The sequence below is a fragment of the Engystomops pustulosus genome, chromosome 1 (assembly GCF_040894005.1).
Source record: "Engystomops pustulosus chromosome 1, aEngPut4.maternal, whole genome shotgun sequence".
NCBI lineage: Eukaryota > Metazoa > Chordata > Amphibia > Anura > Leptodactylidae > Engystomops > Engystomops pustulosus.
Genome location: NC_092411.1, coordinates 210,539,148 through 210,567,127, shown reverse-complemented (window position 1 = coordinate 210,567,127; position 27,980 = coordinate 210,539,148). Strand labels below are relative to the sequence as shown.

Here is a 27,980-nt window from a genome sequence, read left to right as displayed (position 1 = left end):
GCAAATGTCTCTTTTCCTGCAAAGAAAAGGCATAGAAGTGCAAACAGAATGTCCGTACCTAAAAAGGAAGGCATTAAGTGCAAAATGATAATAAATTACATTGCAACTTTTCCTGGAGGTTGGCAAAAGTCTCTCAGAAGGTCTCTAGTAACAAAGTCCATCTTCTGGGTACAGCCCTTGAGGTGGGGAAAAGTGCAATGAAGAAACAAAGGGTCTCCTCTATTTGTAGAGGGACAGAGTCCTTTGATGACATCTCTGCTGTGGCAGAGGAAGGGTGCTATCATAGCACATAATCTCTTGACTGAGATAAATAAGGGTAAGAGTCTCAGGACTGTCTCTGGCTCTTTGGGGAAAATGGAAATATACACAATATTTACATAGTACAATACCTGAAGTGGGCTACAGCCCTTCAGGGGTTACTCTGCATCGCTGGGTTCAACAAAAACAGGATCCGGCTCCAGCGGGGAGTCCTGTGTATCCTCAGCGGGAGTAGATGTCGGCTGGGGACACCCGGTGGCAGTAGCGGGTACTGCAGGTGCAGCAACATCCTCCGGACCTGCAGGGGGAGGAGCGCTGTCACCCGGGGTGTCGGCTGTTCCAGCCGGGGGCTCAACTGAGCCAGGGACCACAGAGGGGTCCATGAAGAAATAAATGGGAACCTGCGGCAGCGCCGCGGCTCCTTCCGGCTCCGGTTCTTCTGGGGCCGGGTCATCACCCCACTGGTAGGTGACAATTGGAGAAGAGGGCCTAGTGGAAGCCTCCGGACAAGGCTCACCAGCCGGGATGTCCTCACCCACGGAAGAGCCGCGGGACCTGGCAATGCTCCCAGCAGGGGAACCGTTGGGGGTGGCGCCCTGTATCATGCCCGGCCCATGGATGGCAATGGGACCCGTACTCACGATTACCGTGGATGGGGCATTCACATGGGTCACCGCCCGGGGACTTGCAGCCGAGGAGGAAGAGGTGTTCGGAGACTCCGGCCACTCGTCGTCCTCATACCAGTCGTCCTGCTGGTAGTAGCGGTCCTCATCGGAGTCGGGGATCCGGATCACTCCAGCCGCCCAGGGTCCTCGCGGTCCTTCCTGCAGGGAGAACTCGATGCACTCGCCTGGCTTGAGGTTGTGCTGGCTCTCCGGCAGATCAGGCCTCTTGACGGACCGGCGGGGTATAAATACTTCCCGTCCGGTATAGTCCTGGGTAGCGAAGCCATAGCCCTTCCGCTTGTCGAAGAACCTGACCATGCCGGTGGTGCGGTTCTTCTCGACCCAAGCTCCAGCTGTGGATCGGCCGGCCATATACTGCTGGGCCTCCTTTTCTCGGCGTCGCTGGTCCGAGACAGCGTCTCGGAGTCGCCGGCGGGCAGCCTCACCTCGGCCTTGAGGCTGCGGAGGTTTCGGTGCTGGGGCTCGTGGCTCCGGTTCAGGTTCGGATCTCCTTGGACGACAGGTAGGTGCCGGAACAGGAGCAGGAACCACCGGAGGGTCAGGAACCACCATATCGGGGCCAGCAGGCCGCGCAGGAGGAGTAGTAGGCCTCGGAGCAGGTGGAGCGGCAACCCTAGGCCCAGGCGTTGGCTCAGCAGGAGTCGGGGCCTCCCCACGTGGCGCCTCCACGTGGACCCGCGGTACCGGGATGGTAGCCGGGATAGGGACGAGGAACCGCCCGGGTGGGATTTGGTACTGCGTCACCGTTTGGTAGCATGTCCTGGTGACGAAGGCCCGAGTCAATCCTCGGTGCAGCCGATGTCCAGCGGAGGGTCTTCGGAAGGGCTGCGCAGAGACCACCACCATAGTCTCTAAGACCTCATAAAACTCAGGACGCTCCACAGGAGGGAAGAGCGGAGGACCCCACATGATGTAGTCCTCTCTGCTCAACATCCACTTGAGATCTGGCGCTTCTCTGAGGCAGGGCAGGACGTCCGCCTCGGGCCAGGGGGTGGAGTCTCAGTCCTTCCCGCCAAGAGCTGTGGCGGGCTCTAATTTTTCCTGCGCCACAGGAGGCGGGGTTTGCGCCATTCGCGCGTGGGTGGAGCTTGGTGTGTCATCTGGATTTCCCGCCAGTGAAGGTTTTGGCGGGCTTGAATTATTTGCTGCGCCACAGTTTCTGAGGTAAAAATCTTCAGGCGCGGCAGCGCCGGATGTAGCAGAGCTGGTACAGTTCTTGCCAGGATTAACCTCCGGAGCGCTGGAGCAACGCTCGGCAGCACGTGGCAGCAGTATAACACAGTTCAGAAACACACAAGTCCTTAGGCCTAAACCCGGATGGCAGCAGGGTTAGGCAGCACAGTCTTTTTAATAAAGGAAAGTCTTTAATGCCGTAATAAGGCACAGAAGTCTATATCCTGTTCGTGACGCCACTTGCAACATCCCCCACCGGGCCTAGCCTTTAAGGTGAGGCCTGGAGACAGCCGGGGCCCGCGGTACCGGAGTGGCTGGCGGTTGCGGCCTAAGCACGCTTGTGTCACGGTGCTTGGTACGGGGGAACCGGAGGGCTGTCCTACAGCCTGGCAGGTCTCCAGCAGGGTGGTGTTGGCAAGAAATGATGAGGGAGCGGCTGCTATAGCGGATCTCCCTGGGGCAACCCCTTACTGTCCCGAGTGTGAGTCTCTGGGTGATGGACAGGGTGCCGGTGATGAAGGCAGCCGTATTAGCAGGGACCAGACGGAGGCAGAAGTTGAAGCAAACAACTTACAGTTTATTGCAACCGGCAGGAACTGCAGAAAACGAGCCTTTAACAGGTAGATGGAGTGCCGAGATGTGAGTTGGAGGGAGCCTCAGGAGATAGTTCACCAGCCTGGATGTAGAGGGCAGGCTGGGTGGCAGCTGTGTCCTTATAGGAAGCTTCAGCTTGTCCTGTAGAGCTTCAGGTATCACCCTTGAAGGTAGGAATGATACCCCTTTCCTCACTACACTACTCTAGTCTAATAGCTCCACTCTTCAGAGGCAGGGGCTAGGCTCTTCCTGCTCTGGTATGGGCCAGACAGAGACTTACTCACTCACTCACTACACAGACTGAGAGACTTCTCTCAGTCCAACTCTCTAAGAGTGCTCCAGAACATTCCTGGGCCAGAGGTTTTATTACCTCCCTTTGGTCAGGTGGTGGCTGCTCCTCCAATCACATCTCAGCTCACAAAGCACAGGATGTAACACAGACATTGGTCAATAGCATCTTGCATTATACAAAATACTTAACCTCTGCCTTGCCAGGCAGGATTAACCACTGCAATTTCCCCTTTTGATCCTATAAGGACCATGTAGTGTAATATGGTGTTACCTACAGGTGGGACGTATTCGCAAGCACTACCTCGCCATTGCATCGGCGAGGGTGTTGCACATATACAAAGCATGTGACATCGTCAGTTCCAGTCTGATGGGGGCAACGGAGACCTATTGTTCTAGGAATATATCTGTCTGATTATCTGTGATTTCTCTCTATATAGTGTTTTCTTTGCCCATAACCACCATGCTGATATGTGTCTGATTTGACGTCATTTCCTGTTCTACATATACATGTTGATGTAATGTTGATCTAAATTAATAAAGCATTTACTAGGAAATGGCTGCACTAATCTACATGTGTCGCAAAATCCTTCTGACCATTAACTTCTGCTATCTACTGGATGAAGTGTGAACCTTATATACTATATGGATATTGGAGACTGTGACACACTTATAGTTAGCCTCGGACTGGGGTTCCCTGGGCCCACCAGATCAAACGTATCCTACAAGCCCACTGTCTTTCAACCCCCAGACAAAAGATCCTAGTAGCCTCCAAAGTTGTCTGTCTTCTCCTGCACCTCTGAGGTTCAGAATTGGATTGGACTCATCGGAGGATCTGCAATTGTTCTGGTAGGTCAGTCCGACCCTGTTTATATAATATATTGTAAAGATCTAGCATTGAGAACACTATGATGTATATGATCATTAAGAGAATTAGAGCATTAGAAGTGTCAGATGAAAGTTTTTCATTTATTGAGTAAATAAATCATTCTTTATCTAAGTAAGAATATATTGGTAGAATATGTTCACTATTATCAACTGGTCTTGTTTATTACTTTCAATATCTTACAGCATAGGTATTTGGGATTAGTAACAGGGTTTCATAAAAACTGTCTAAAAGACCAACTGTCCTGGTCGCCTATAGAAACCATTCACTCTATAGCTTTCATTAAAAAAAATGAGTTTCTATGGGTCGCAGTGAGTTTTACATGATTCTCTCCAAAGTCTGTTTTGTTATCTACTGATTTCAGGTTATTTTCACTATTTTAATTTGTTTTTACTTCTTTTTTTCACATTTATGGGTTATAAAGAATTATGTAATAATTTTTATTTGATGCAGAGTTTTAATCGTGAAAGTATGTCAGATAAGCTATAAAAAAATGCATGAAAGAAAAATGCACGTAAATCTGTGTCAAAAACGCGCTACATATATCACATATCTGCTTAAAAAATACAAACACAACTGTGCATATTATTTTTCACATGACAATTCGCAGTGTGTGCAGATAACCTAATAGTCCTGCAGTAACTGTGAATCATGTCCCTTACCTGCTATTTAATGTATTGTAGAGTACTTCATTTATTTAGCCTACTTACTAGGCCCCTATATATGCCAGGCACTTTCCAGGGCAGCCCCTTGCCCACATGTTTGCTGATATTGAAATACCTATTAATACTAAGGAGTCCTCCAAGGTTTGCCATGAAGAAAGGGGAGGGATCCAGGACAGCACAGCATATAAAATATATATCACTAGGCCATTGCTGAAAATTAAAAAGCTGTGAAAACTACTGTAATAGTAACTACTATAGCGGGGTAACAAAACAATACATGAAATATAATGTAACACAGCCTCTGGATTAACACTTCCAATGTGCTCTTAGTCATTTGCATAATCTACTTTGCAGATGAATAGGCTAGCAGTGATTTCTCTATACCCCCCGCCAAGTATTACAGGCAATTATATCTGTCAATTAGCGTCTGTGTTTGTCAGTGCCAGTGTGAGTGCCAAGACATTAAATAGGCCTAATTATTGTTTTGGAGTGTTGTGGTTCTAGCATCTTGGTTTAAGGACAGGAACAGTGGAAACTTTGTCTTTCTAGGGTGAAGTGATTTGTTTATTTTGATGCGGCAGTCGTGTTTTTTTTTATTATTGCTTGTTCCATACACTGTGTGTCTGCAAGGCATTTACCATGGTAGGGAGGGGGTACTAGTGGATCTGGCATGAATATACCTCATATTTCTCAGATTATTCCATGAATCAGGCAATTTCACTGTAAAGTAAAGCAGTGGCAATAAGACTGTCAGCTTTACTGGGGGCTGCATACATAGAAACCTTAGTTTCCCCCTGTTTATTTTGGTCGCTACACGCGTTATCTACAATAATGAAATATTCTGATTATTTGTCCTTCAACGTACATGGCATGTAATCTAAAGGTAATGTTAGCAAACAATGGCCTTTTTTAAGCTGTCTTCCTCCTTTTAGATTTCAGCAGTGTTATTTCACTAGCTTTAGACTCTCCAGAGCAAATTTAATTGCACCACAAATAGGTCTACGGACACAACAAATGTAATAAAAGTGTCAGGTGGGAGGGGGAAGATGTTTGGGTGCTTATTTTATTTTTTTTTTGTGTGGAAGACTGTACCTGTGTCATTGTATTGTTATTATGTTTTTATTAAACAAAAAAAAGTTAAAAATAAAAAATCTAAGTCTAAAAAATAGTGGCAGGAAACAGAAGCTGTGCTAATATTAAAAGGAAAAGTGTCGTTTGGTAGGATAGCGCACAGTTATAGTAAACAGTCTTAGGCCCCTTTTACACAATCACTTCTAACCTCTCCCCTCTCTATAGCTATACCCAGGATGGGCATCCATCCATACATACGGGAAAATATCTTTTCCCATTGACAGTACTGTGGCAGGGCGCCATAGACGTCTATGGGGATTGTCGGGCCCTACAATGTCCATGTGAAAGTGGCCATAGGCTGTGCAAGATTCATATAAGTGTCAGTCTCAAAGGCAAAAATACATTCTTCCCATTGTGCCTTATGCCACTGTGCTCATGACCAGCAGGTTTAGCTCTCACCGTCAGTCATTAGAACCTTTCTCTTGATGAAATTGCTAATCGCATTTATCCCAGACCCAACTGTGAAAATAAGCCAAAAGCAGCTTAGACTATTGCTGAGAAAAACCTATAGTAATCCTATTTGCATTAGTTTAATAATAATTTGCAGCAATTATTCATTGAGGTGTTATTGAAACAGCACAATATTGAGCTTTCTTGCAACTCTTGTAATAAATGATTGTGATAGTATCAAAGGGATTACTACCTTCCAGTTTGCTTTTTATCAACTCTCTAACCTCTGTAGGACATACTATTAGAGTGATAGCTAAAGTTGTTATTAATTGTTATCATATTATTACATTATTTATTTACAAACAAATGAATTTACATGAATTACATGCAGGCAAATAAATAGAAGAAGCAATAGGATCAGGCAGGTTGAAATCTGATGAAACTGTCCCTATAGTTCTCAATATTACCTGGGTCCAGCAGTCGTTAAGTTCTCCATAGACTTCTGATCATGTAGCTGACATCTATCACTCAGCCAGAATTTTTCTACTAACATGTATCTGGTTGGGTATTCACATATAGTATATTCTTCTTAGCAGTTTTCTAGCTCCACGGCAGGGGTGTTCCTGCCAGTAGGTAACAACATGACCTAGTTCCTATAGGATATAGGACATATTTGTGTGCTGCATAGCGACCAGAATATATACATCATATGAAGATGTTATGTGATTACATTGAAAATATATTTTCATAAAATTAAATCTCTCAAGATCCATGTTGTGTATAGTGTTCTATCAGCATTTGTTCTGGTGTAAGTCATCCCACTGCCTAAATACAAGGATGGATCACATTCAGATGTACATGTTCACATGACTACTATTACACATAGTAATATGATCAATTATATACCTCACTCTGTATCAGATGTGTGGGAATTATTCTGCTCCCAATTAAATGAAATGGTTCTTTACTTTTGTGGATGTCCTAATGAAGGCAGGGTTCACCTTTGTACACCTTTTATATGTGTTTCTTAACCCTTTCTAACCAGGGTAGGTCTGTTTCGACTACCCTCCTAAATAACTTCTCATTCTGGATAAAGGAACATGAAAAAAAGTAATCACCATGTATTAAAGTTGTATGTACAGATGCACAGTTAGGAATGTATAAGGGAGCACTGCCCTGAAAAACCTCAGTCATAGTTTGACTACATAAACATTTTCTAGAAAAGGCTGGGCATAACCTGTGTGTGCTGTTTTTGATAGGGGTGGGGGGCATTGAGTGTTCTTAAACTAATATAATTGCTCACAGATGGTGTTTCCATTACATTTCCACCACTCCACCAGCTAAGGCAAATGCACACTTTCATACCCGACAAGTGCACATATAAGCAATGACCCAGAAGATGAGAGCTGACACATCATAACCCTTAATGAATTATTCACCGTTAAGTGCTGAATTTTCAGCCCTACGCGGGGAATTACAGCTGCAGCGACAGAGAAGACTGGCGCACCTGCCACTGGAGATGCAGGAAATTAACAACTATGAGTTCCCAGGATCTGAGAGCAGAAGGTGCAAGAAAATCTCCTCCTTCATACATCTTCATCCTTCAGACATCACATTTCATCATATTATATTTATTGCTATGTGTGGCATTTTTACCACTTGGTTTAGGGTATATTGGATTGTTATCAAGCACATAATTGGCACACAAAAATATGATGACAGGTCCGGTTTTTTTCCACTGAAGAGACTGAGAAACCAGTGTTATGTTTTCTAACCAATGTTAAACCTTTTTTTTAAACTTTTTTTTGTGCAATGAACACGCAATACACACATCAGTGTGAATTTCACATCATTGAGTTTTCACTGAAACCGTTTCAGCTTCTGGACACATATGGATTTGTTTTCTCTTTCTGCCTTACTGAACCATTCTATTCAATGGGCTTTTTGACATTCTAGTTTTTTTTCCATTGTTCCAATCTTGTCAGTGAACAAAACAAGTCAGGCTCTAAATTCTTTTTCCACTGACCACTGATTAGTGGGGAAAAATTAATGTGTGAAAAAATGAGGTGTCTTGCCCATTCAGCTATTTGTACATTGCAATGATGTCTCCCCTTTGTCATCTTTTTCTAAGATGAATAACCCCAGGTTTAGTAATCCATCATTGTATTATATTCCTCCTATTCCCCTAATAATCCTGGTTGCTCTCCTCTGCATTAAGATTGTGCGCCTGATATCCTTCTTGTGTGGCTTTCCCCCTCATGTCCGACAGAGTTCACCTTCTTCTTCATGGTGCATGTAAGTGCATTGTCTTGTGACACAATTTGAAAGTTAAATCCAGCGCTGGGACTGAATCAGTCAGATCGTCCAAAGGCCCGCCCCCTGATTTCCGTTGCATGAACGCCTGCGCAGCTGCGCCACAAAAGGATCATGTGAGACACAATCCCAGTGCTGACACCTGCAAATGCCTATCCAAACCATGCAAACCCTGAAAAATGTGCAGTCCCGATATTCCATGTGTGGTCTGAACAGTGATTTGTATGAGGCAAAACTTTGTCCTTATCATAAGAATCTTTTCCTCTCTTGATACATCCCATCATTTTATTTGCTTAAGCAGCAGCTTTATTAGAATTTACTCTATGGCCATTGAGCCCACAGAAATACAACAAAAACTGTGTTTGTGTGCATGAATTGGCACACAGCATATAATCTAGACCAGCAGACCATATCAGTACCTTTAATGTAGTGTTTCTCATGAAATATTAAGACAGTCTGGCTTTATGTAAAGCCTAGCAGAAAATCACTCTGCATTTTCTCATAATAATAAAAAGCCTTGACAAATCATTTCAAGTGTATTCAGTCCAGGAAAGAATAATTTGTTCAAAGATTTAAAATCGGTAATTCTTACTTGCATAAGGATTTGCTGCCCCCTTCTGGTAGTAAATGAGAATGTAAGCCTTTAAATAAATTAGGGATATTCCCATAGGAAAATGCTGACCTGAAAAAGGAGGACGATTTCTTTGGTGCCATCTATAGGTGTTATCTCTGCATGCAGGCCATTTGTAGTCATCAGTAGTTTGTATTGGTTTTTATCCTAATTAGTACAAAGAATGGATACAGGGTGTATTTTAAATATTGCTTCTAAGTCTCTGAAAAAGGCTCTTACCAGTGGAATTACATAAATACTACAATTAGCTGGATACATTTTGTAAAGAAACCATAAGGATATAATTGATAATTTTTTTTGCATTAGAAACCAACAAGCTACATCAGATATCATCTTTAACATAGTCATAGCTGGCATCTAACCTAGCATGGTCAAAAATAGTGGTGTAAAAAGAACAAAGTAAATAAAGGTTACCAATTGGTCCAATTGGTCCTTTATCTAAAACGTGTTGGTTACCTTTATTTACGTAATACCTAATAATTGAAGGAAATCTACCACCAGAATTAATGACTGTTAACCAAGCACACTGACATGCTGGTGGGTGCCCCCTCTGGCAGGATCTTGTTTAAGCTTCTTATGCCCTTGTTTTTTACAAAAAAGGCTTTAGAATTATGCAAATGAGCCTGAAGGACTCCGGGCTCCGTCGATTTTAATGGAGCCTGGAGCCCCTCAAGCTCATTTGCATAATTTCTAAATCTTAAAAGGCTTAAGAAGCTGAAAGAAGAGCAGATCCTGCCAGAGGGTGACACACACCATAATGTCATTATGTTTGGCTTACAATCCTTAATCCTGGTGGTAGATGTCCTTTAATACCTATGACCTCTCGTAATTTATACACAAACCTATCGAAGAAAGAGAAGATACAACAAATGTAAAAAAAGATACAGTAAAACATTTATTGACACATAAAACAGACAATTACAATACACGTGTCAGGATTAGTGGTAGTGTACCACCGCGGACGATGACATAAGCCGACACCTGGGACTGAAGTCTAAGTGGTACCCTTTCACCAGAGCCCCCCGCAAAGCAGGTTGGACTTGTTTTGTGTAGTACCACCAGGTCGTTCCACAGGGGTGACTTTGTCCACACTGATGGCCAAGGCGTAGTAAAAAATAGTCAGGCAAACTGGTGGGCGGGAACATGCAGGAGGTCGAGACAAGCAGCACAGGATCAGAATCGGGGACATAGCGGTAGGTCAGGACAGGCAGCACGGGATCGGAGTCAGGAACAGAATCAAGGTCATAACGAGAAATTGGGATAATTGCTAAGGGCATGGAACAAAGTTTTCTCCTAGGCATAGAAACACAAAGATCCGGCAGTGGACACTGGAAGGGGCTGGGAATCAATTAGGGAAGGCGGCAGGCCAGTGCCAATTATTGACGCTGGCCCTTTAAAGTCCGCATGCACCGGACTGCGGGAGCCGCAGAGATCGTTGCTGGAGCCGGGAGAAGTGAGTTCTCCCACAGGCAAGCTCTGGGGGCACTGTAGGGCACAATGGTGCGCATGCGACCCGGGATATGGGTCGCAGGAGCACCCGTAACAACACTAAATGATAAAATCAGGGTGATGACCACAAACTAGAAGGATGGCTGCACAAGGTGTATCATTGAGCAACTATACAAAAGACTGCCACACATATATCATGCATGACATGATCCTGTGACATGATCCTGTAGAGTAACTTAGAGCCATGGAAGTGGCAAAAAAGGGTTACAGCTGAGTATATGTTTGTATGTGTATGTATGTCTGCTAAAGGAATCTGTACCTCTGTACCATCTTGTTTACAATCACTAAATTTTGCACAGCCGCTCTCTGTGACTCAGGGAACGTCATAGACTTGGTTTTGAGCCAAAATTTTTATCCCACGATTTCCGAAATTCACTTATTAACTACCGTATACAAGAGCCATTGTTTGCTGCTGCTGTGGCAGTTGGAAGCTGAGCCGTGATTTGTTGCTATTCTGCCACAGGTCATTAATATGAGCTCTGAGCTGTGATTGGTTACTATGGGCAATAAGTATAAGACACCTTATGAGTGAGGTAAGATGGATAGAGACAGACATAGGGGGATACTTATCAGAAATATCTGAGGTAAAACTGTTCCAGTTGCCCATGGAAAGTAATCAGAGATCAGCTGTAATTTTTTAAACAGCTGTGGGAAAATTAAACTTGAGCTCTGATTCGTTGCCATGGGCAACTAGAGAAGTTCTGCTCTCAAACACTTCTGATAAATCTCCCCACAGACAAAGGGACAATTGGAGACCGAGACAGTGGCTGGGATGAGAGTGTCAGAGACAGACAGTCGCTGGAATAAGAGTGTCAAAAAAGTTTACAAAAAAGGGACAGTCAGTGACAGAGATGGTCAGTGACATTTTGAGACAGCATATAGATACATATAAAATATTTTTTAACCTATTCTATTTTCTTGTAGCTAAGAGCAGTTGTATACTATCCTGGGCAACTCCGGGAGCTACAGCTAGTAAAGTATAAAACAAGGCCAACCCAACCTACATTTTGATCCTCTGATGTTTGACAAAGATCCAGCTCCTGAGTCACCCTGATTTTTTTTAACTTCGGGCCTGCAGCCTCCTAGTGTTAATGGGGCCTGCATCATCCAATTAATTGCCTCCTCAGACCAAGGGTAAATACAGGAAGTGAAACCACCTCTAGTGACAATATTGATATCATTGAATGAAGCCGGGTCTTGTGATCCTCTGAAACTTTCGGTCGAGCGGAGGCTTGAAACTGGAAGTACTGGAGCAGGATAAGTATGTGGGTTTTTTTCTTACTCCTTCCCCAGCCACTAGAGGTTTCCATATCGCTGTAAATCCACTTAAATATTTTGTTAGAAGTTGGTCTAAATATTTGAGAGTAAACTTACCTAAATTTTTAGTGCACATTTAGAAAAGAAAAAAACACTATAAAGTATAAGAACATCCATCTTTTTGCTTTGGGCACTGCAGTCTTTTGCAGCATTTTTTGAGCTAAGGAAGATGCCACCAGGAAATGACCTATTTTTTATGTTTCTCTGTTATATATATTTTCGGAGTATTATTAAAAAATTATTTCACTATCTATTTTTTAATTAAATTTTAAACTGTAATTTTGTAATTTTGTGGGTATTTGTATACAGAGGTAGGAGTACAATAGAAGATAACACCTCTGTAGAAATTACAATCATTGTCTCCACTACCGACAATAGATGATATCACAGCCTATTCACACCTCCTGTCTGCAGAAAACTCTCCATAAATTCAGCTATAGAATACTGCTCCCTATGGCCATGGGGCTGCGGTGATCTGTAAAGCATATCATTAGATGATGTTACAATCGTCGGGCAGGAAATAACAGATTTTTAAAAAATATTGTTAGGGGGTTTGAGTGATAACTTATGTATTATTTTCTGTTTAGATAAATGAGGAATTTATTATTTATTTATTATTTTGTTACAGCTTTCACTGTTTAGAATAATAATTTTTATATTTTACTAGATCAGGCATGTTGAGGTAACTCATGTGTTCTAGGGAAAAGGGGATGTAGAAAAGTTGTTTTTTTCCAAGTAGTTTTTTTGTCATTTGTCATCCATGGCGTCCTGCCTTCTAAAATCAACTTTTAACATAACTAATACGCCAAAAAGGTTCTACCAGAGCCCCTCTGTCATTCACCAGAGCCATTCACTGACTCACCCTCCCCCCTACGTCCTCAGAACTCCCCTCTCCCACTGTGTGGTGCTGATGTGAGGATGCAGCAGGAAGAGGGAGGGGAAGGTGCTGTAAAGACAGAGGGGCTCTGGTAGAACCTTTCTGTCGCATGTTTGAGGAAGGAGGAACCTCCTCCGAAACGTCACGACACACTGGGCGTTCTTCGTCTCAGTACGAGCCATCACTGTTCAGTGTGGACTTATTAATGGACTATGGCACAGTTTGCCGAAATTGTGTGATGTATTGTGGCCTTATATGTCTTTTATTGAGCTATATATAAAGATTAATTACATTTTCCAGGGTCCCATGGAAACTTTTTGCATGCCTTTCTGTTGCATTAGCATACTGTTAAAAGTTGATTTTAAAAGGAAGGACGCCATAGATGACAAATGTAAAGAAGATTACAACTGTCACAATACCTGGATCAATGAGTATGTGCCCCTGGTTTTTTGTGCTTGATGTTGATGGTAGATTTGATTTAACCCCTTAACGACCAGGCCCTTTTTCATTTTTATTTTTCACTCCTCATATTCAAAAATTCATACATTTTTTTATTTCCATGTAAAGAGCTGTTTGAGGGCTTATTTTCTGCATAAGAAATTGCACTTCATAGTGACGGTATTTAATATTCCATGCCATGTACTGGGAAGTGGAAAAAAAATTCCAAATGCAGGGAAATTGGTGGAAAAAATACATTTGCGCTTGGATTTTATGGCTTTCACTGTGCACCCTGAATAACATGCATACTTTATTCTTTGGGTCAAAATAGCAAAAAAAGTGGCACCTTCAACTTTGGGCGCTATTTTCCGTTACGGGGTTAAAATCTGGGAATAACCGTTATTATATTTTGATAGATTGGACATTTTGGGATGTTCATGTTTATGATTCTTACTGTTTATTTACTTTTATATGTGATCTAAGAAAAGGGCGGTGATTTAAACTTTACTTTTTTCATTTTTTTAATTTTTTTTTACTTTAACCCTGCATGGTCCAATTGCTAATACTTTATACTGCAATACTACTGTATTGCAGTACAGTATATAGCAATATTACTGCTCATCTATAATAGCCTGCCATCTGCTGGCTATTAGAGACCATTACACATGGCAAGCCTACGAGTCTCAATGAGACTCCAAGATGGCGGCACACATGTATGGTTTCTTTAATGGGGCGGTATGTTGGCATCATCCAGAAGATTGAGTGAGATGTAAATTGGTTGTATAAAGTCACAGAGTAGGAGAGTAGCACTGAAGTCAAGCTCTCCCTGCCAAAGTACAACCCCTCTGATCTGATTGCCATCACTCACCAGACTTCTGGAGAGCTGATGTCCCTTGATGCCATCAATTACAGTGAAAATTGTTTTGGTGAGGAGAATTTGACTTTGGTGCTGAACCCTCTACCTTCTTCATCTTTGATTTTATAGAACCAATTGACATCTCCAAAGTTGATATTCTGTATAATGCACCACACTGAGTCATGAAAGAAACATTATCTGGTAGGTTTTAACCTGTTTGACAACATACTGGTAGTGATTTAGGTCAATGTATTTGTCATTTTATTGCTCCACAAATGACACTTATCATGTGGTAAGGGGATTAGTGTCTAGTTCACAGTGTTCCCACTTCTAGGAAATTCATCAGTCATGAAAACTGGGGTCGTGTGTGAAAAGAAAAATAAAAAAGCTAATTTTCTCAGTATGAAATGAAATTCTTAAGATATTAGGAGACTTTATTGATTGATCTATTCAATCAACTAATAAACAACTGTTCCTCACTTCTTCAGGCCCTCAGTGTCTCAAAAATACAATGCTAGGTCTTTTTAGTATGCATCTGTCTGGGTGATGCTGGTGGTGGGTTATCTACCCTGGCACTGCTGTTTTATCACAAATATAATATAAATTCCCACGATGGATATTCTAAATGGCAGTATTAGACCTGTGTGTCTTGGTTGGTACAGGGTGAGTTATCACATGCTTCTTAACTTAACTGGAAGTTGTTACATATACATATATCACTCACTGCTTTTTCCACCAGATAAAAGTACTGATTTCATCACTATGCCTCTGTTCTCGACAAGGACATATAAATTTACGGTAGTAATATAAAAAGGCCACTAGATGGCAGGAGTACTGCAGCTGGACTTTTAGGTCTACTCACTGTGCTTCAGTTTTGCTCCAGAAATATACTTTCATTGTATGTACAGTAACTGGTAATATTTCTATTCTGTACCTAAAATACCATGTAAATAAGAGACTGTTTTTAAGGTCTCTTAAAGGAAAACTACCATTTGGGTAGCCATGATTTAAACTAAATATATGTACTGACAGCTTGGGCTTTATTTGCCAATAACTGAAACCATTTTCATTAGGCTATAAATGTAGGAAACCCAGAGAAAAACAAAATATGCTAATTAGCACCGGTGCTCCTGTGCAAGTAACACAGGCTGCCCAGCACTTCCTCATCTCGTAATTATGAATTCCTCCATGCTTTCCATTTGCTGCACTTTCTTCCTTACCTCTGCCCGACAGTTGGTGACGTCATCCGGTTCTTGGGAAGTCTTGCGCATGTGCGGTGTCCATTCCAATTGAGTAGCTCACCGGCGGTAAGTGTACAGCACAAAGACATTCATAATTAGGAGTTGAAGAAGTGTTACTTGCGCAGGAGCACCCGACACGTATTAACATATTTTTAAACATTTTTTTAAAAGTCACAAATGATGAATCTGCCTTTGCATGGCATTGCATTAGCAGTAGTTCTGTGTTTAAGAAAGAATAGGGAAATGGTGGAAATAGTCATACCTAACTTTTTAGCAATGAAAGGTTGCAAAAAAACCTTAATGTGATTTTTTTTTAGTTTTTTTATGCCAAAAAAGACATACAAAACCAATGATAGATAGCTTACAGATTATTAACTTAGATTATAAACTCTAGTCAAATAAATGAACACTAAAGTTTCCCATACACATTACAGATAATTTGCTGAAAACATATCAAAGGAAACATTGTACAGGTGTAAAAATGACTGATAATATCAAATAAATAGAAAAAAAGTCCTTTAAGAAGTCTTTATTTAGCCTACCTGACATCTTCCCTGGTAAATACAGTACATGCATGACCTGTTCTTACAGGGTTTCAATGTAATTTTATTGCTGTGCTGTCCACAGGAAATGACTGCTGATGCTGGAATAGGACCTGCTCTAACTTTTGTAGTGCAAGCATTCAGCAGATTCCCAGCAATGCTATTATACTATATATATATATATATATATATATATATATACTATACCCTGTTTCCCTGAAAATAAGATGCTTCCAAAAATAAGACCTAGTTCAATTTTTTTCAAGCTTAGAAATATAAGGCCTCTCCTCAAAATGTGACATAGGTGAAGGCATTGCAGTACCGTATATTTTGGGCTATAAGGCGCACTGAATTATAAAGCGCACCATCAATAAATGCCTGCTTAAATGTCTAGCGCCTTTAGTCCAAAGTAAGCAGCTCCTAGTGCTACAACAGGTGCAGCAGTGTTACACTACTAACATTATCGGAAACCTGCTAGCAGACACTGCCGCGCTGTACAATAGGAACACCAGACTGTGTTTTGGCATATTCATGAGAGGGTGGTCCAAGGCACTACTTCTGCCCCCGACCACTCCTCCCACTCCATAGGCTGGCGGTCACCGATTCCTAAACCCGCCCCCTCACCTGGAAATGCTTTGAGCACGGTCTGGCGTTCCTATTGTACAGTGTCTACTGGCATTATCAGATCTTTCCGATAACGCTAGCAGTGTAACAAAGCTTCATCTGGTGCCTTTTTTTATGGGTGACAGGTCCTGAGTAACTGTAAAGTTTTTTTTTCCACAGATCAATAGCTCTAGGATGTAAAACAACATTGCCTATAAACCTTGTTACCTATCTTCAGTAGTTTCTTTGCTATCCCCCTCAGATTACCTCAGAGCTGCATTGGCTGCTTCCTCTCCATGTGCTGATAAGCCTTGTGAGTCCCTAGCTTGTTTATACTATGTTTCTGGGTCAGTTTCATGGGAGGGGAGGTGCTGCTGCTTCCTGCTCATGTGTGAATGCAGAGGTCTCCTGCACAAAATAGTGAGGCACAAGATCTCCTCTGTTTTCTATCAGTCCCTTCATCCTAGTCTGGGATTCTACAGAACTTTCTCTGTCTCTGCTCTTCATGCTACTCCCTTCCCCCACCTTGTCATCGGCACTATTAGCTCTGTGCAGATAAGCTATTAACTCTTAGTGCTCACACAACACATTCCCTGCTCCTCTATGTGATGGAAGCTTACAGGCTGTCATCGTATACATCCTGTATGTGCATTTACTTGTGGGAAACTAAATGGATTTAATGCTTAATTACTTTGAGAGAGAACACAAGGCATCATGGGATCTGTGGGCAAGCTAACTGGCCTCAGCCCGAGGGCATAGATTGACAGACATACGTCTCCGTCCACTTCACCTCTGGCGAGAAAGATTTTTGTCAAACACTTTCACAATAGAAAATGCCATAACTTTGGAAAGATATCCTTCTGCATCAGTATAGCTACAGCATTAATATATACTTGTTGATTTTTTTGGTTCAACTATAAATGTGAATTCTTGTTCATAAAAAAATAAGACATTCCTTGAAAATAAGACCTAGTGCATTTTTAAGAGCAAAAATTATGCTAAGACACTGTCCTATGTTCAGGAAACATTGTATATCAGAAATTGTCTGGATAAATGTCTGTGTATAGTCAATACTGAACACTAAATAGATACATACAGTAGAGTCCAAAAGTTCAAAAGTTTTCTCATTCAAAGAGTTTTCTGTATTTTCATGACTATAAAAATTGTAGATTCACACTGAAGACATCAAAACTATGAATTAACATATGTGGAATTATATACTTAACAAACAAGTGTGAAACATAAAAATATGTCTTATATACTAGATTTTTCAAAGTAGACACCTTTTTACTGCTTTGTACACTTTTGGCATTCTCTAGATAAGCTTCAAGAGGTAGTCACCTGAAATGGTCTTCCAACAGTCTTGAAAGAGTTTCCAGAGATGCTTAGCACTTGTTGGCCCTTTTGCCTTCACTCTGTGGTCCAGCTCACCCTAAATCATCTTGATTGGGTTCAGGTCTGGTAAACCGCGAATCGGGCCCTTAGTAAATGACCCCCAATATCTGTTGTTTCACACTTTTTTGTGTAAATTCATAGTTTTGATGTCTTCAGTGTGAATCTATAATTTTTATAGTCATGAAAATACTGAAAATTCTTTGAATGAGAAGATGTATCCAAACTTTTTGTCTGTACTGTAAAACTCATACATTTTGATACATACACTACAGGCAGTCTCCGAGTTACCGTATATATTTGAGCATCGGAGGCAGAAGAGGACCTACGGGGTATGTTGGAAAGGTGAGTAAAGTGGGGTTTTTTTTTACTACAGGGGGACAGACGGACTATATACTATGGGGCTGGCAGGCTATATACAAAAGGGGGCTGGCAGTCTATATACTAGGGGGCTGGCAGGCTATATACTACAGGGGCTGGCAGGCTATATACTACAGTGGGCTGTCAGGCTATATATTACAGGGGCAGGCAGGCTATATACTACAAGGGTCTGGCAGGCTATATACTACAGGGGGCTGGCAGGCTATATACAATGGGGCTGGCAGACTATATACTAGAGGGGGCTGGCTATATACTATAGGGACTGGGAGGCTGTGACCAATGCATTTCCCACCCTTGGCTTATACTCGAGTCAATAGGTTTTCCCAGTTTTTTGTGTTAAAATTAGGTATCTCAGCATATACTCGGGTCGGCTTATACTCAAGTATATACGATATGTACAATATATGTTTTTTTAGGTTTGCTCTTAAATTGAACTTGGAACTGATATATTTTAGAATTGTAGATCTAGGTAAATTTTTTTTTGTCCCAGTGACAATTGGATTTTCATATGTTTTTGCTATCATGGGGATAAAGATTATCAAATAAACTTTATTACAGAGAAGTTACAGCTGATTATTGCAGCCTAGGATTGAAGTATAGCATCCGAAGAGCTTCACCAGAGGTCACAGTGGGCAGAGAAGACCATCTGTAACTAGGGGTCATCTGTATGTCAGGTGTCCTTAAGTTGGGGGACCACATGTATACGACTTTTGACCAAAAGCTCATTGCTGAGTCAATTGTATTGGGTGTATGTCTACTGTCTTATAAAAATAATAAGACTTTCACACACTTGATAACATTCATACAAACCTGTGGAGTATGGCTTATCTATAGGTTAAGCTATACAATATATGTCTGAGCAAACATCATTCTAGAATCCATAGTAAAAAAGATAATATCCAACATGTATAGTACATATTTGTAGTGATGAAATATAAACAGAAACACTTGGATAAAAGTTTACCATAGCATTGCTTTCCGAGGATAATATAGATTGGAAAATAAATCTGTGATCATACTGGATTTATACTCTTTTACAGTAATGAAAGAGCTGGTTGTCATAGAAACACATCACTATTATGTATATGAACATCTAATACATCATTGATTCGTGTATTCACAAAATACAATGCCCTTCTTTTATGTGCGTGTTGTAGCAAATGTCTCAGACTATGGGGTATATGTATCAAATTTTTGGCTTGCCTTTTCCTATGAGTTTAGAAATTTTTCATAATGCTTGTGCTCATTTGTGACTTCTTTTGTGCCTAAGGCTGGATTCACACTGCCTTTGCCCGCCGTACCGTAGCACGGCAGGCACACGGCAGCGTGCGGGGAGAGGTGGAGGTGAGCACTGCTCACCCCGCCCCTCTCCATAGGGATATATGGGACATGGTGCCGTATGCCGTGAAAAGATAGGACATGTCCTATCTTTTCACGGGGTACGGAGCGGTATGGTGCCGCATGTGTGCTGCACCGTACCGCTCCCGTAGGGTGCCGTGCGCCTATTGCCGTCTATGGTTGATGTATATCAGCCGTATATTGTCTAGTTTTTTGAAGTGTTCCCTGAATTATTACCTGAATCCAGATTTGAAAGCCACAAATTTTGGTCCCAATCTATGACTGCCCCTGAGGCGTAGAAATCAGCTTGAATCTGATTGCGATTTTAAAACTTTTGGTTAAAAAAGTAGCAAATTCACTTAAGACCAGATACCACATGTCATCAATAAGGAAAAACCACTAAGATACATCTGACCAGCAGAAATGTCTAGAAAAGTCCCAAAAAACAGACGGACAAAGACGGAGTTATGATACATGCGCACCCATATCTATTTGTCTACCTACAAAAGGAAAATCTTCAACAGCACAAATAGATGCAAGAAAATGGTAGGTGCGCACAATTCAGGGTCAGGTCCTCCAAATGTAATGTGATCAGTTGGATTTATTCCATGTAAGCAGCAATGTTTTGGCACAAGTGTTGTGCTCAAGCCTATCGGTCTATCTAACTTTCCATCTAGAAAGGAGGCAGCATTTCCAGATTTCCAGATTAAAGCGGTATTCCCTCAAAGATAAGATTATTGAATATACTCAGGATTACAAAATAACACATTCTCTAATTCACTTTTATTAACAAAAAAGAAAAGCATTTCACCATTTAATTATAACCTGTCTCTACCACTTTGGTTGTCCCTGCATACAACCGTAAATCTTCTGACTATGGTCGGATTCTTCTCAGGAATATCTTCTCTTGTCTGCACACTGCAGTGCTTTCTGCCTCTTCCCCCTCCCCCCGCATTACAGAGAGAGAGAAAGGGGGGACAGCAGAATGACAGGACTGGAATCTCTCTTCTCTACTTCCTGCAATCTATGTGCACTCTGTATGTAAAGGCCTAATATTTTATAAATGTGGAAAGCTGTGTGTGTATATAAATGGTTTGTGTATATATGAGTGTGTAAATGTGCGTGTTTGTAACTCACATGTGTAACTCACATGCGTGACTAAACAAATATGCATCATTTTTTAAGAGGATGGGGGCAGGCTGGCGCCAGCAATGAGTATGCCTGGGCCAGTGCTGGTGGGGAGTCCACATAAGGCTGTGAGGGGGACTGTATCTGGGGGTGAGGGGGGCTATAGCTAGTGAATCCACAGGAGGCAAGGGGTTCTATATATAAAATAACCATGAGGGGGCTGTTTATTATGATAAACTAGGGAATATTTTCGGGAACAGGAGGCTGTTTTAGTTTCTGATTTTTATACTGCTGCCATGTGAGTTCACTGCAAAGGGGTCTACTAAGGCTCTTTTTCTAGGGGCCTACTGAAACTTAGAGCCGTTCCTGGCTGTGGGAGTCCAATTCAGAAAGTTGCTATGGGGCTCAGCCTCTTCAAAAGAATGCCCCTAGAGTAGATAAACCCCGTTCCATGATAATGTAATTACATTGTTAGCACACAGCATTTCGTAGCACAGAAGAACCATGAAGTGTCTGCAGAAAGAGTTACCGCCCACTCTATGGATTCTTACACTGACCTGTATTGGGAGTGATAGGACCAAAAACAGCAATAAAACTGATGATCTTTAGGCTGCATTCACATGGATGCATACCTAAAGCATGCTGGAGAGGAGGAGAGGTGAACGCTCCATAGAAAATAATGCCACAATTATGCGCTAATTAGCATATTTTTAAACATTGTTTTTCTCCAGCTGTCCTGCTGTTAAAGCCTAATGAACACTTGTTCCGTAATTGCGGGATGAAGCCCAAGCAGTGAGTATATATGGTTTAAATCCATAGTGGTAGTTTTCCTTTAAGTGGTCTCTATATGCCTCTTTGCTTAAAAAGGCACATAGGAGCCCTGTTGGGCTTTTCTCTATTAAAATAAAGATAGTTTGCCAACTTAAGGAACATTGTCAGCACATCATTTATGTCTCATTTATGTGTATATTGTTGGTGTCTCATCGATCCCAAAATATACTGAACATATGGCTTGCATCTTTTATTTGAATAAGCAGAACATTAAATACCATCCTTTTTTTACTATTTTGGCCATGCTTGTTATGGCTTTTAGTCTACCATAACTGTTTATAAACATATAAATGATATGGAGCGTTGTGTTTTTCCATTGTTAAAAGGACTCTAATATTTAGCTTCTTTTTAGAAAAATAGCTAAAATGTTAATAAAGTTCTATCCAGATTGCTTTATCCACGTTCTGTTCCCACATCTTCTACACTTCGCCCACAAACTGCTGAGTCTCTGTTACACAACGTTCTCATTCTGTATTAAAAGAAATTAATTCTAATATTTCAGGAGTGGTGCATAAATTGGGGGAGACATATTAATCACAGTGTTTGAGAACTAGGTTGCAGTCTGCACCCACAAATATGTTATGCTTGCTTTGACTCTTTTACCCCACAATTAAGGAGAGTGCCCTAGGAGGAAGGGTCAAGGCTTTCCCTAAAAATGTCACAATGAGTGCCAAAAGATTGATGCTTAATTTTTCTGCAAACAATAGTTGATATAAATGAACAATATATAATTAGTATTAATTATTATAACAAATGGATGCTGTCAGTGTATATCTTTATATACATTAGGTGTTGAGTTAGCAGAACTATTGTGTCACAGGATCTATGGATGAATAAATTTGAATGTAGACATATTTCTATACATTAGGCTTAGGGTTAGCTCTGCCCTCAGCTGTTAGTTTTGCTGAATCAATTAATGTTTCCATGCAGGCAAATTATCTGCTTGAGGCACTGCTGCTACTCCTCTCTATGTGGAAATGAAAGCAGTGGTAGGGGCCTGCTGACATAGGGATGCCTACTTTCAATATTCTGGCTCCAGCTGGCCAGCCAACCAGTTTGTCATCTCCATTTTTACATGGTGAAGTTACAATACGCCCTGCTGACAGATATATAAGGGTACCCAGCCATCATGGAGATCTTGTTGCATTTCATTCTATTGACATTTCTCTTACAATAGGATTAGTTCCAAGCTCTTATCAACTGAATCGAGTGTAAACATTCAAGATGAAACCTCGCATCTATGATATGTTACAAGTACAATCAGTTATAATAGCGTAACATCCATTACTGAACCATTGTATAATCTGCTCTTCTATCTTATTGTTTTATATAGATGTGCTTACCCATTACAGAATAATAAACTTTGGCACCTCATGATGTGCTCTTGTCCTATCAGTGGGTCACATCACTTGTAAAGGCTGTTTTTTTTTATAAATTACTTTTATTACATACTTTCCAACCTTTCCAATCTTGCCTGAAATACTATTTTCTTATTGTACACTTGTCACTAAAAGTATTGATTGTAAACAATACATTGATTCCCAATCTCATGTGTGGTGTCAGGCCATCTGATCCCCATTATGTGCGTTTAGGGAAAACAAAGATCAGGCATGTTGAATATATACAAGCCACATCCTTTGTTTTGTTTTGGAGGTAAGACGTATCTTGTAGTGGCATCTCTTAGTCATCTCTGTTTCAATTTTATGACTTTAGTTGTATACATTTATACGAAAGCAATTGATCAAGACTAGTTCTCTAAAATTAAAGCTTTTCAGACAAAGCTTTCCAATTTTCCATCGATCTGGTATCTTAGATAAAATTCTAGTTGTATTTTTATGCAACTAATCTTCTTGTGCACTAGGGGAATATTGAGTCATTGTGAAAAGGCGTGATGTTTGGCAGTGTAGAATAAAGTAAACAGGTGCAGCAGCTGCTGTAACCACAACCCTAGTCACCAAGAGCTTATTACACAAACTGTGCTATTGGGTTATACAAAGTCTAATGAATGGTCAGGAATAGTTTAAAATTCCATGAATTCCCTGTGTTATCAATTTCTACCAGCTTTATTGGTTGACCTTAGCAATTTTCTCATATCAGCGACTATCAGAAATTGTGTTATTAGTTGTAACCTAAAAACCAGAAAGTAAACCAGAGCAGTTTTTTTGGGCTACATTTATGGCTCGAATTTGTCTAGACATAGAATCTTCACAGTTGCGTCCTCATCTATTTTCATTTGTTGATTATTTATAAAATAAGACAAAAAATATAACATTTTCCTTATAATCTATACTGAAATGAGTGGCAATATGCATACTTCTGCTGCAAAATAAGCACTATACTGTTGTAGAATGCATCCATGAATGAGTTTAAGTTTAATGTCTGTGTTTATAGTATGTTTACCATGCTATGTTCTAGGGATCCCAGGGTTCTGCACAACCCTCACTGACAAAATCCCTTGTTCCCTTCTGCTTGTATTCTGAAATTATACCACTGACTGCTGTAAAGTCAGTGGTTTTGACTGGATGTTCAGTTTGTTCATGACATCCAATTGTAGAAATTTGTGAAGATTTAAGTTACATTATTATGACAGGGAATTGATAAATACTTTTCTTTGGGGCAATAACATTGTATACAGTTCTGCATGCCATACGCCACTCAATTCAGCCATATGTAAAGACGCTAAAGCAAGGTTGAATGGAATATAGCCACCTGATATGATCCCCTCAAATTGATATTAATGTGTTAAGAAGCAGCGGCAAGTGTAGATGGCAGGAATAAATTTATCTGGGAATAAATACTCTATGAACTTACAGACAGGATACTGTAAACACAGAAATAGATCAGATTGAAATTTAGGTACGGTAAGTAATATGATTTCTTAATATGCCTCTCTTCGAATCCAAGTAGAACAAGCCTAAAAAATGCTAAATCCACTTGAAAAATGGGCCATTTTAGTCCCCGAAATGTGGTTTTTAACACCTATAAGAAAATAAAATATTTCTTTGAATATCTCTGCTGTGCACCTGACTTTGACTTAATGCAGTTTGCCTGTGTATAATGCAAGTGCTTCAGATTCATGATTTCTGGCACCCGTTCTTCATGAATGTGGTGCTCCCCGCCGTTCCCGGACAGAGTACACCAACTTTTTAGTGGTGCACATTTAACATAGGGCTTGCAACACACTTTTGTCGGACTTTGCATGATAAATCTGGCGTATGGTCTGACAGTTAAGATGCGGTGTCATATTCTCAATCATTGTTACTTATTTTCCTTTTGGTATTGCTGCACCTCTGTGTTAGCACTCTCACAAAAGTCAAGATAAAGCTGTGATTAACCTTTTTGGGACTCTCACCTATTCTCTGGAACCTACACCAATTTCAATCATGTGTCTGATATCCACCTGGTTGAGAAAGGTCCTTCATAAATAGCTTCCCCCTGGGGATATCCTTTACACCTTCTGATACAGACCATTGCAAATACTTATGCTGCTGTGGATATGGCTTCCTTTCTTCCTCCGGGTGAATTGGGTAGGTCCTTCTCTCACTCCTTCTCTTTTTACAACGCTGTCAGGGTCCTTCATAGGAGCACTGTGCTACCATATAGAAAATTGGTTGGAGAAAGTAAACCTTACTATGTCAGAGACTGGGAAACTAAACATGGCTAGCAGTTCTCCTACAGGGAGATGTTATTTCATAGGTTCCCACTTGGTGTCCGAACCCACAAGAGTTCCTTTAAACTTTCGACACATAGCTACAGAATATCAGCTTCCCCCAAAAGAGTAAACCTCTCCCCATGGACAATTGTTGGAGGTGCCATCATTTCCTTGGCAAGGAGTCCTCAGAATGCCTTCAATGCTGGATGGACATTGGTAACAAATTACACATTCTGTTTGAGTGAAGGGCCCTGAAATATTAGTGGAATATTTGGGAATGTTTGGAATCTTACTTGGCCACCCCATAAAATACACATCCCAAGCCAAGGTCAGTCTTGTAGAAGAGCTCCCAGTCAGTAAGGATCTGGGATGCCTTGATAAATTTAGGGAGGTTGTATGTGTCTTCCTCCTAGGAAGATATCTGTCTCTATTCTACGTCCATCGTACTGCGCTTTCCTCTTTTCACACATTTTCTTGTTTTTATTTCTTTTTATATCTCACACTCATGTTGCGGAGAGCTGTTTTTATCTAAATAAAGGATGAGCTAAAGTCACTGCGTTATTGTATTTTGTGTTTCCCACCTGAATATTTACAGTGACTATTATATTACAGTTATTCGTCCAGATTCATTTTCCTAACACATTTGTGCTTCACCATTTTATTTGTTGTATGTATTTCTTCTATCAATCTTCTATTGCATATGATATCAATCCATTTCTATACAGTTCTTTACATACAAATGTTCCTTAAAAACAGTGATGTATTTCATCGTGTACAAACCTGTTTAAGGAAGGGGAGGGGGAGACTATTAAAGCAGGTGATAATCTTGTTGGTTCCGGAATGTAGAATGTATATTTCCAGCAGGAATTTCCGTTCTCTGCTTACTCTATGCAGACTCACGTTCACCGTAAGCCGCTTGCTACAATTGAAGCCGTATGAATATTCAAAGAGCTTCTATTGCTTGTTCACCCTTGTATGTGAGCAGTGCGAGGTCAGAAGCAGGTGGACCAGAAAGAGCCAGTATCTGCAATAATGTAATTAAACAGAAACCAGAAGCATAAGGACGGAGGGAAGGAAACATGTCATGTGCTCAATCCGAGGCAGTCCTAGCAGCGGCAGCAGCTACAGCAGCAGCAGCAAGTCATTAAGTCAGACTGCACCATTTTTTTCGTACTCTGCTATGAGGTGCTTATGGAATTTAAAGGAGATCCTCCTCCCCTGCTGACTTCTCCAAGGTGGCCTCTTCCTGGCTGTAGTCAGAGGACGCAAGCTGTATTGAAAGGTCCCAGAAGACCTTACTGGTTTTGTGAGGAGTTAAAGGATGGACTGTCAGCTGGTCTAAAGCTCGCATTTATGTACAGTCAATGAAAATCTGGGACCTTGCCAATGTGAAGGATCAGATCTTCTGATCTTTTTCTCTCCATCTCTTTCCTGTGTCTTGTCAATGGCACCTGCTATGTGTTAGGTGTAACTGTTTCTATGCTCTGTGGGCTTTGAATACTCTCTCGTCTGATGGGTCCTGCAGCATATGGACACAAGCTGTAATTTATCTGTGGATTGGAGGATTACAGTGGAAAGTTCTGGCTGACGGCCATAGACTTAGTGGGAGAAAAAAACACTGGATTTTTATCCCTGTGGTAGGAGCTGAGTCCTTGAAGCTGGTTCTTGCCTCCTCAAAATGGCTCATGCTGCTGCTTCTATTAAAAAAGTACGAGATCTGGAATTGCCTTCCATTGAGGAGAAAGAGAAAGAGAGGGAAAAGGAGAGGAGAAGACGTAAGATCCCTAGGGAACGTTTAGATCGAAAACGCAAGGTATGAAGACTGTACTTCCTCTATTCAGTCAGTGTGTAGCAGCGATCACAGATGTGCTGATAATTATCTAATAGTGCTTGTATCATCCTTTTCCTCGCTGTCATGTCTGCCTGTTATCCATGCCTTCTAGACTCTGGATCTATGATATTGCAGATCTCTAGTCACGTAAATGGGTCTCATCGCTTTCCATGTATTTCCCCAGTCTGTTTTATTCATATGGTCATGTATGTATTAATATTCATGCAGTATGTCAATCTGTTGCTGGATGTGGGTTTATCCTGTACACCTCCCTGATAGAGATGCAGAGTTTCCCCGCATCAGTGAATCCTCGGTGCAGACCCCACCTTCCTCATGTTTCATCATATCAGCTGGGCACCATGTAGTGCAGAACAGCTGTATTGCTACATGGAATGCAGATACAGGTGTGGCTATGTATTCGCACAGGGGATTATGGAGGTTATTGTAACATGTCATGCAGAGAAGGTTCAGCTCGTTGTTATGCTTTGCACGGACGATCCAGTGCAAGCAAATGACTATGTAAATGCCAGCAACCTGTGACATGATCAGATTCCTGTGTAGGTATTTGTGGCTTCACAGAGATGTAAAATGGTTGAGCTGTGGTCTTTGGCTTGTACAGCTGTACAGAATGATCAGCTGCCTGCCTCTTTCTAGACAAATGGTGCACCAGCCGTCAATTATTGATGCTGCCCTCCCTGCAATACAGAACTCCACTCCTGTGATTATTACAGACGCTGCTGGGATCTACATATATTATGTTCACAATATCCGTTATGCTACATTTTGTGTAATGCAAGTTATAGACAATATATAATTGGACTCAATCTTTTCAGTATTTCTTACTTTATAACCACAATAATATCACTTCTACACATTACGATGCAGTATATTTTGTATTGAAGGGAATTTATAGATAAAAAACACTAAATGGGGAGGAGTCAATTAAATTGGATTATGATCAGTTTCCAAAATGAGATGGCCACATCGCCTTGTTGAACCTTCAAATAATTGTGGTGTTGCTCTAAAATG

General features: G+C 41.2%; 1 protein-coding gene across 43 annotated transcripts in view; it reads left to right on the top strand.

Moving 5' to 3' along the window:
• Positions 1-27,980, top strand: part of ANK2 (ankyrin 2) — a 336,471-nt gene that overhangs the window by 165,408 nt on the left and 143,083 nt on the right. For 19 of the 43 annotated variants that reach the window (XM_072119250.1, XM_072119265.1, XM_072119232.1 and 16 more), the window contains exon 1: positions 26,012-26,933. The exons of 3 other annotated variants lie outside the window; for them this stretch is intronic. In XM_072119250.1, the coding sequence (XP_071975351.1) occupies positions 26,799-26,933 (135 nt within the window). In that variant the 5' untranslated portion in view covers positions 26,012-26,798. Of the gene's footprint in view, positions 1-26,010; positions 26,934-27,980 lie in introns of those variants that run through there. 21 more of the 43 variants (XM_072119274.1, XM_072119273.1, XM_072119270.1 and 18 more) reach the window with 2 other exon arrangements.